At 43.6% G+C, this 10691-nt stretch overlaps 1 protein-coding gene across 1 annotated transcript in view; it reads left to right on the forward strand.

The window, feature by feature from the left end:
- SRCAP (Snf2 related CREBBP activator protein) overlaps positions 1-9459 on the forward strand; it is a gene marked incomplete at its 5' end in the record, with an annotated part of 948600 nt that extends 939141 nt beyond the window's left edge. Inside the window, 2 exons of the mRNA XM_030210811.1 lie at positions 2703-2786; positions 3661-9459. Coding sequence (XP_030066671.1) covers positions 2703-2786; positions 3661-7623 — 4047 coding nt within the window. The remainder of the gene's footprint in view (positions 1-2702; positions 2787-3660) is intronic.
- Between the last annotated feature and the right edge of the window lie 1232 nt (positions 9460-10691).

Genomic DNA, 10691 nt, shown 5'->3' on the forward strand with positions numbered 1-10691 from the left:
GGTGTAGTTATCAATGTGGCCTGCCTTTATGGCATGTTATTTTAGCACAGATCCCATTTTATGCAGCGAGTCCTAGTTACTAATAACTAGGGTTAATAGTTGAATAACACATCTTGACAGTAGCCTATGTAGATAACTTCCCCGTAAATGTATAAATGCTTCAAAAACATATTGTCTGCTTCTGATCTAAACCTTTTGCTGGGTCCACCTTTAAACACATAATTCATCTGAGAATTGATTCTGTACATTTCATATAAATCCATTTCTATCTTTTACTTGATGGTTTTATCGCATCAGAGGGGAATTTTACACTTATTAGTAGTGCTTCATCTCAAATTATCCTTGTGATTTAGCAAATTGTTATTTCTGGCACTGAGAATTCTAAATTGTTTATTAAAGGCTGATTGATTTTCATAATCAAAGGTCTGAGTTCTTTATCTAGTATCAGTACTTTTGTTTTTAGAGGGTTTTTAATTGTTTGTTTTTGTTTATGAACACTATCCTGGAGAACATTTTTTTTTTTAATGTGTGCTAGTCTCCTAGCCAAAATATATACATTTTTCCCTAGTTGCTAGTGTCTTATGTTTTAAGGCATTCTTTCTGAAAAAGAAATAAAAGTACACCTAGCAACAGGATATCTATGGAAAGGCTATGAGAAAAGTAACTACATATTTGGAAAAAAATAGCAGGCTTTCTCAAAATCCTAACTGCTGACAGTAGTTTGAACTTTCACCCTGTTGGCATCCTCTGTTACGGCACTTCTACTGGTTCCTCATACTAAGGGTCTTTGGGGATGCTGCCAGACCTGGTTTTAGCAGCCTTTGAGGAGACAAACCATCTTCTCACTTTTTGGATCATTCTCACTTGCATACATAGGAGCCAACTTTTGAAAATGATTGGGAGTGCTAAACCCAATAGAAATTAGCCCTTCCTGGACACAATAAAAGAGTTTGCTCAATATTGGGGGTGCTCAAGCACCCACAGCACTCACAGATCTGGCTCCTCTGCTTGCATAACATTATTATTTGTTATGTGTTACATTTGTATCTCACATTTTCCCACCTATTTGCAGGCTCAATGTGGCTTACATAGTACCGGAGATGCGTTTGCAGACTCCGGTGTAAACAAATACAGAATGATGTTGAGATAAGATAAAGTTCATGTGGTACAGCCACATAAGGGAATCATACAACGGAAGAATTGTGTTATGTCTATTCCGTATTTTAGTTTTGTTGTGTTGCAGAGATAGGCATTTGTTGGGTTGGTAGGGTATGCCTTTTTGAACAGATAAGATTTTAGTGTTCTCCAGAAGTGTAGGTGGTTGTACGTAGTTTTCAAGGCTTTTTTGGTAATGCGTTCCATAATTGTGTGCTTATGTAGGAAAAACTGGATACATAAGTTGATTTGTATTTGAGCCCTTTGCAGCTTGGGTAGTGCAGGTTTAGGTACGTTCGTGTTGATTTGGATGTGTTTTTAGTTGGTAGGTTGATCAAGTCTGTCATGTATCCCGGGGCTTCACCGTAGATAGTTTTGTGAACAGTGTGCAGATTTTGAAAGCAATGCGTTCTTTGATTGGGAGCCAGTGTAGTTTTTCACGGAGGGGTTTTGCGCTATCAAATTGGGTTTTTCCGAAGATAAGCCTGGCTGCCGTGTTCTGAGCGGTCTGAAGTTTATTTAAGGTTTGTTCTTTACATCCCGCATAAATTCCATTGCAGTAGTCTACATGGCTTGGCACCATTGATGGTATCAGGTTGCGAAATGTTTCCCTCGGGAAGAATTGTTTCACACATTTGAGTTTCCACATTGAGTGAAACATTTTCTTTGTTGTGGATGTCACTTGGTTTTCTAGTGTTAAGTTGCGGTCCATAGTAACGCAGAGGATTTTCAGGCTGTCTGAGATAGGGAGGGTGTAATCTGGGGTGTTGATAATTGTGGGGTTGTCCGCGCTGTGTTGGGATGAGACAACGAGACAGTGTGTTTTTTCTTTGTTGAGTTTTAGTTGAAATGCATTTGCCCAAGAGTCCATGATGTTCAAGCTGATCTTGATTTCGTTGGTGATTTCTGTCAGATTAGATTTGTAAGGAATGTATATTTTGACATCATCTGCATAGATGAAAGGGTTAAGGCCTTGGTTGGATAGGGTCTTGGCTAGAGGGGTCATCATTAGGTTGAAGAGGATTGGTCACAGCGGTGATCCTTGTGGTACTCCGCAGTCTGCCTTCCATGGTGATGATATGCTTGAGTTTGATTTTACTTGATATGCTCTTGTGGTTAGGAAACCTTTGATCCAGCTAAGTATGTTACCACCAATCCTGAACTTATCTAGTAATCTTATTAGTATATTATGGTTTACCATGTCGAACGCACTAGACATGTCGAATTAGAGGAGAAGGAGGATGTTTTTGCCTGTTGCTATTTCCTGCTTGAATTTGGCTAGGAGAGTGAGTAGTACTGTTTCTGTGCTGTGTAGAGGGAGAAAACCTGACTGAGATTTGTGTAATATTGAGAATTTGTGTATGTAATCTGTAAGTTTTTTGGCTACCATGCTTTCCATCATATTTAATATCCAGTATATTGGACCAATTTTCTGAAAGACGCTAGTGTTGGCAATGACCCTACACGAATCATGCCCGCACGCGCGCCATTAACCCCTGTCCCCCAGCTCATATTAAGTTTATAACAGCACCTTTTCTCTCTTACAGCTGACACCGATTGAACGGTATGCTATGAATTTTCTTGAAGCCTCCTTGGAAGAAATCTGTAAAGAAGAGCTCAAGCAAGCAGAGGTGAAAATCAGCTTCTTCCTTTAGTAAGCAAGTACAGAATCAGATGCACACAACTGATTTGCGCATTTAGGTCGTGTAACATAACATCTTTTCATATTTACAGGTACATCTATTGCAGAGGTGTTTTAATTCTGCACTGAAATTGCATGTTTCAATTCTGGGATTGATAGTGTAGAGACAACCTGCTTTATCTAAGCAGCACTACCCTTAAATGTGTTACATTTTCTGGTATGTTTGTTGCTCCACATATGCACTACCCACATATTCTTGTACATCGACACCAGTGATGTGGCCAGATGGCAGATTTTGGGTGGACCAGCCTGTAAGAAGGGTGGGTACAAGGGCATGATGCATTTCTTCTCAGCCTCCTGCTCCTCCCCCTTCCAGCTCAACTTAAAATGTAAATACATTAGCTGGCAGGGATCCTCAAGTCCCACCAGCTAAAGACATCTGAAGCCTCCCATAATTCCCCTCAGTCAACCTCAGCAGTCAGTGGAAGCATTCCTTTGACACAGGCACTCCATGGATACCCGTTCTCATCCATGAGCATGAGTGGGGTGCCAGTGTCAGTGGCTCAGGAACTTCCACTAACTACTGAGGTCAACTGAAGAGAGTTACTGTGGGATCCCTACCAGCTACACCAAGGGTGTGCTACTGCTAGGTGGACCTGAGCCAAAAATGGAGGACCCCACCTTTGGCTATGCCCCTGGTATATGTAGACTCATGTGTCAGATAGTCATTTGTTAACGACAATTGCTTGCTTCCCATGTTAATTCTAAGTTATGCATTGCATCAGTCTATATGCATAATGCCCCCTATAAACATATACACTGATCTTGAATGTCTTTTTCTCTTATCTGCTTCCATCTCCTAGGAACAAGTGGAGGCAGCCAGGAAGGATTTGGACCAGGCCAAAGATGAGGTGTTTCGACTACCTGAGGAGGAGGATGAGATCAGATTTGGTGAGGAGAGCCACAGCAAGAAGAGTAAGAAGGCCAAGAACCCCCACAGGCTGAGTGAGAGGATGGGCACTCGAGTGAGTGAGCGACTGCGGGGTGTACGACTATCAGAGCTAGGAGAAAGAGAATTTGATGCAGCAGAGTTGCCACAGACACGTCAGGAAGCCAAGAGATTAAGCATGGTTCACTGGGAGAACTCTCAGCCTAGACACAGCAGTGAGAGGAGGCTACTCAGGGCTGCTGTTCAGGGAAACGAAGTACTTGCCATTGGAGAAAGGAAGCAGCAGCCACATTTGCAATGGCAAGAGATAAAGAAGCCACCGGTCTTAGATACACAAGCCCAGCACTGTACTACCAGTCGGATACCACTCCAGCACAGGCCAGAAGATAGGGTTGTAACATTCCAGGACAACAAAAAGGAATTAGATGAAAGTGCCAGAGGAAGCCTGTGGCAATCAGCATCTAATTCCCTCTCAGAGAGAGCGTCTCAGAAGCAGGCAGGTATGGAAGTCAACCCCATTCTTCCACCATCTATCTTCAAACCTGGTGGGGAGGATGCCTCCACGGATATTCTCCATGGTAGAGCCTTGGTACCTGCTACTCTTGAAGAACAAGCATCACAGCTCTGTAAGGATGCCCAAATAAACCAGTCTGCAAACAAGGAGTTCCTTTCTCTGTCAGTAGCTAATCAAGTGCCTTTGATTCAGTCAAACAAGACAGGGGGTGTAGATGGAGCCAAGGGCCAAAGCAGAGATTGTACTGAGGATGCCACCATTGGATGCAGATTCAACTCACAGCAGCACCTTGGTCACATTCCTTCTGCAGTACAGTTCCTCAGTGAAGCATCAAAAGGGACAAGAGAGCCCGTCTCAGAATGCCAGAGACAGTTTCCCAGCGAAAATGAAACTACTGAGCATAAGTTCATGGGAGAGCCAAGTAATCTACAAGAAGTGAGGCAAAACTTCTACGCACATAATAAATCATATACTGCTGCTCAGTCAATGGAGGAATCACCTTCCTCAACACAAAGCGGAGATGCCAGTAAGGACCATCAGGGGTTGACAGGATTGAGAATGCATTCTAAGAACACAGAATTTGCTCCTGAGGACTTCATTCCACTTTTACCTGCAAAACAGAAAAGATCATCCATGCTCCCAGAAACATGCCAGAGCTTAGCAACGGGAATCATCAAAATATCTCCTAGGGACAGTGAACTAAAGACTACCTTTGGATCAATCCTGAGAAGGACCACACCAACACCAAACCACAGTAGACAGGCTAAGGAGATGGAGAAGCTGACAATACTTGGAGATCTAAAGACAAAAGAAACAGATAACAGTTGTCTGGGGGAGAGGAAATGGACTGAGGTGCCTGCTGTAGCAGCAAAGTCCGTTACCGGCAACAGGTCAGTGGCAGCAGATGATAGACTAATGAAAGCCAGCATAAACCATCCTGGTTTGGTCATGCCTGCTGAGGTTTGGAAGAACAAAGTGGAACCAGAGATACCACACCAGAACAGCAAAGATTCCAGTATCAAAGGCATGTTCCAAAGTTCCAACACAGAGATACCAGGAAAAGAAAACTTGTCAGTTTCCACTGAATCAACGACATTATCAAACCCAAGTGTATCACTGAGGCAGGCAACACCTCTAGAAGAGCAAGGGACAGAATCTTCATTATCTCCAAAAGAGAAGCAGGTAGTTTGTTCTCCTACAGATGCTGAAAAACTGAAGGAGAGCCCAAGTGGCACTCGTACAGCACGGCGGCGGACCACAGCAGACAGTGAGATCCTACAAAGCCAGAAGGATGACTCGCCTACTGCCAAAGTGTTGCGCAAGCTCCCAGGTCGCCTTGTGACTGTGGTAGAAGAGAGAGAACCAGTAAAACGCCGTCGTAACCGATCCAAGACTGGCACAGCCAGCCCTGAAGGGAGCTCTGCCAACAGCCCCTCAGATACAGAGGTTTTCAGTAAGGAGATGCCAGTACTAAGGAACCTACCTATCAGGAGGAGAATTGAACTGGAAGCCAGAGCAGCAGCTGCTGCTGCTGCTGGAACCCTGTCTTCAGTTGAGAAGTCTGAAGTAGACAGTAGCCATCTCAGCTTCCCTTGGGTAGAGATGAAAATAGTGGAACAAGATGATTCAACACAATCCATACAAAACCCTAGCCAAGAGATAGAGATACCTATTGGCAACCTTGAGCTTGCAAGCCGAATGCCCACCCGTCACAGGCCCAACATGGAGGGTCCAACAAGGAGCCCTGAGCCTGGTAATTGCCTCCCTGTCAGACAGAGACTCCCAGCAGAAGATAAAGCATTTACTGAGACTCTGGAAATGGATTGCAAGATACTACCACTGCCATCCCTAGGGGAGAGGCTAGAGGGTGATAGCCCCCCTCCTGTTCTAAAACGAAAGCGAGGCCGTCCTCCCAAATTCCCCAAATCAGAAACCTCCGTAGGGATTCAGTCTCCAGAACAGAGCCCAGTTCCAGAAAACTTGCTGCCAGATGAGATGAGTCCCCAAGGCAAGGCAGTTGCAGAGGGTGGGATCAGTAGGCAGGATGCTGCAGACAGCAACAAACTTAACCCAGACACCCAAGCCACAGCAAAGGACAGTGGAACTCCCAGTGCCAAGAATACACTTTCATTGGCCCTGAAGACTCCTCCTTCTGCGGAGAGTGATAGTATTTCTTCAGCAGGTTCTCCTACAGAGAAACGGAAGCGGGGAAGGCCCCCCAAGATGCACTTGCCAGCCTCTCCTGGCTATTCACCGACTTCAGGAAAGGAAAATCCAAGTTTCTCCAGTACCCCTTACACTCCCCTCACTCTGAATAAAAAGCTGAAAAAAGAGGAAGAGGGGAGTCCAAAGCACTCTGACAGTCAAGCAGCAGGTAGTGGTGTTACTCCACAGAAACGCAAGCGTGGGAGACCTCCTAAGGTCCAGACACCCCCACAGAGGGAGAAAAGCTGCCTGTCTCCCCTCTCCAATGAGGAAAGTTCCTTTGATGAGGCCTCTAATCTTAGGCATCAATCTAAGAAACCCATTCGCAAGAAGAAACGGAAAGCACCAGGGGAAGAGCCCCTGAGACACAAGGTGAGAGGGGTTTCATCAGCTACCCAACAGATACAAACTGACAGCGAGAGCTCATCAGAGGTGGAAAGGAAACGACCACTACCTAGAAAGGCTGGGAAACAGGAAACCATTAAAGACAGGAGAGGCCTTGACTCTGGAAATGAGGCTTCTGCTAGGATCACCAGGCGCCATGTGGTGTCCTCGACTGCCAGGACAGATTCTGACAGTGAGGCAGTCAAAGAATTGCCATCAAAGCAAGATGCAAAGTCTGACAAAGCCACAGTAATATGGCGACCAGATGATTCTTCATCACTGGAAAGCAGTGCCTCAGAACTGAGATCTCCCCCCAAGGGTAGGTGCACTAGGCAGCGTCCAGGTGACCTAGTGCCTGCCCTGGAAAGTGAAAAGAAACTTACTAAGCTGCCACCGCAGAAGAAGCAGAATTCTTCAGATGAGAGCTCAAGTGGACAAAACAGAGCCAGAGCAGAGTCTGGGGATGAGACCTTAAGTGAGGATGATGACAAGCCACAGAAACGGCTGCGGAGTGGCAGTGATGTTGACTCTGAGCCAGAGAAGTTGAAAAAGAGAAAGCACATGTATGCCTCAGAAAACTCTGCAAACCGTGTCTTGCGCAGTGTGGCAGCTGCAGCTGCTGCTGCAGCCACTACACCAGCTGGAAACACACGTTCATCTTCTATCACTACACCACTAACAGCCCCCTCACCAACTTTGGGGAGGAAGTCTGGTTCTCCTGCAGCAGCAATTACTTCATCTCTAAGTCATCGAGGGCGGAAACCCAAGACGTGACCCAGGGAAAAAGCTAGAGAAAATAATAACGAAAGTGAAAACAGACATAAAATCTTAACTAGCAGATGGGAGGCTACTTGGAAGAGGTTTGTGAAATTGGTAAGAGGGGTGGAGGTTAGTCTGAAGCAGTCCATATAAACCCTTTCTCCCCCATCTCTCCACTTGAACAAACAATTTTGTGTATCAGCTGCACATTAATTTCTTGTGGTCCTGAAAATCAGATATTCTGCCAGCCACTGATACCACTACATAAAATTAAGGACAGGTGCTAGTGGTTTCACCACCCAAAAGAGTACAGCCCAGGGCCTTATGAACATCATCTCTCGCCACCATGCTCCATTGGCTTACATTCCATTGTCCTTGAAGATACTGTACACCATCCCAGATCAGTCTATAATGTCAGGCGACCAAGAAGCAACCCACAGACACCCAAGCCAACACAGTTGAGGGACCTGCCATTTGGACATTTATGATTGGTATAAATATCCATCCCTTTCTATACCCATCATCCTCTAGAATTCTGGACTGTTATTCTTCAGATTTGTTTTTTTGCAAATCAAGCCAGTGTCCCATTCAATACACATATACTTTTAAGAGGGATGAGAGAGTCGGAACAGTCTCTGGACCAAGGCAATCTGTTTCACTGCAGTTTGTCAGTGTTAATTGAAAAACTGTAATTGTTTTGTGTACTCTGTTTTCTGGCAACAATCTTGAGTCACCAGATGGGGGAAAGGAACAGAAGGTGCACATGCATGCTTACCACTAACATTTTATATTTAGTAAGTATTCAAATCTGCCTCTTTCGGATATTGATTGATTCAGCGATGGTGAGCATTATGCTTGAGATCACAGGCTGGAGATTCCATGTTAAGCCTTTTGGGTTAGCATGCAGTAAATGATTGAGAACTGACATAGTGCAACACCTTTAGCCTTCTTTCTACACTGGTGCAAGTTCTCCACTGGGAGCTATATAGCTCCTTAATGATTTTTAATTACTTTGAATTTACAAAATTTCTTTAACTGTGACTTGTTCATCAGAAACTTCACTTCCTCCATTCATGGATTGGAGGGATCAACAGGGGGCTGTCTTCAGACTACAAATAGAAGGGGGATTATCCACACCTTTCTTTCCCAAAATATAAGTCCTACTCACATATGTAGGTTGTTATAGACCTAGAAAATAAATCAATGGTGAATTTAAGATGGGAAGGGATTTTCTTTAGTTGAGCACTATAAAATTTCTTAAGGTTTTTAAATTATGTGACCAAACTTGTAGGTTGTGAGTGGTGGCAATGAAGCAAGCATGTAGTAGTGGGGTGAGAAAGGAAGACCCGCACAAAAATGATCCTATGGAACTTAAAAGACTAGCCATAGATATGATTATGCTTTCCCCTTTTCTGTTTTGTTTCTTGCTCTGCTGTGGTGAGTCTCTTTATACAAATATATGAAAATATACATTGTTTTAATTACTTGGTTACAGAGCCCTTGTTTTGAGAATAGATTAAAGAGAAAGGGAAAAAATTGAAATCCTCATCTGCTTATATCACCATGTGTACAGTTCCTCTCTGTAAAATAGGTTCCTCGTAATAAAATCTATGCAAAGGTTATTTTGTATAGGAAGCATAGGAGAAACATGCCGAAGAGGTGGGGGAGTAAATGGGGTTACTGGGAGATGGAAAACAAATTTAAGGGAACTAGAGTCTCCCACCCCCACCCCCAAGAAAGCAGTTTCTCCTACCACAGCATGTTCAAAGATTGTACAGAAGCCTGTTGTAATCTTTCTCCAGATAAATGCTATGAATAAAGTGTTACCAAATAAAATTCCTACCACTTTTCTTTCCTTTGTTATGTCTTTTATATATATGAATCACTTTACTGTAGGCCACTTTGATGATGTTCCCCATGTAAGGTAGGAATTTAAGTTTTTAGACATATAAGGGCACCTTTGGCTTAAACATGCCTTTCCTTCTCTAAATATCTCTTTCTTTTTGTCTTGCCCCTGTTTTATACATTTATGTAATAAACAGTATGATATGAGAAAGCCAGGGACATTTCTTCACCTTTCCTCTAGTGAAACCTATAATGTACCATGTTGTGATACCCTATCTTTAAAGCAAACAAAATCAAACAAAACAAAGCCTGAGCCTCATTTTAAATCCTCTTCAGAAAACTAAGGATTTTTCTAAAACTATCCCAGTATGACTTATTTTAGTGTTTCAAAAATGTAAATGTGAGTTGGAATACATAGCTATATGTTCATTTACCAAAATGATTATACTCCAGTCTAACTGAAGAGTTAAATCAGCAGCAATCTCCATTACTTACATTAAAAGCATAAGAAATGCTGGAATCCAATTCTGTCACACATCAAGATGGCCACTTAGAGCTGTCCACCAAACCCAAACAACCGGTTATCAATCTGCCTTGCGGAGGATAGAAAAGATAATAAAGAGAACTGTGAACTTAGTGTTAAGCAAGAGACACTAGAATATATAGAAGACTCTATGCAACAGTGTGAAAACAGAAACCTGGACTAGAAGAGGCAGTAAAAGAATTTTTAAAAAATCTGGATGACCCATAAAGAAAATTAGAGAGGAGAAAGAAGCTCTGCCGTTGAATCTGAGCCATCCCCACTAAAGAGAAGAGTGAAGCCCCCAGCCCAGCAAGGCCACCTTCAAATTTCTGGGAAGGCAAGAAGTTGAAGAAAGGCAGAAGCTGAGAAAAAAGCCATAGAGGGGCATAATCGAACGGAAACACCTATCTCCATGGCCGTTTATCTCCGAGAACGGGTCTGTGAAGGGGCGGGCCGAACCGTATTTTTGAAGAAATGGACGTTTTTGAGCTGGGCGTTTGTTTTTTTGTTTTGGTTTTTTTTTAGCAATAATGGAAACTAAAAACACCCAGCTCAAAAACGTCCTAATCCGAGCCATTTGGTCATGGGAGGGGCCACGATTCGTAGTACACTCGCCCCCCTGATATGCCAGGACACCAACTGGGCACCCTAGGTCAGTGCGGTGGACTTCAAAAAAAGCTCCCACATGCATAGCTCCCTTACCACGGGTGCTGAG

The sequence above is a fragment of the Microcaecilia unicolor genome, chromosome 7, assembly GCF_901765095.1.
Source record: "Microcaecilia unicolor chromosome 7, aMicUni1.1, whole genome shotgun sequence".
Taxonomy (NCBI): Eukaryota; Metazoa; Chordata; class Amphibia; order Gymnophiona; family Siphonopidae; genus Microcaecilia; species Microcaecilia unicolor.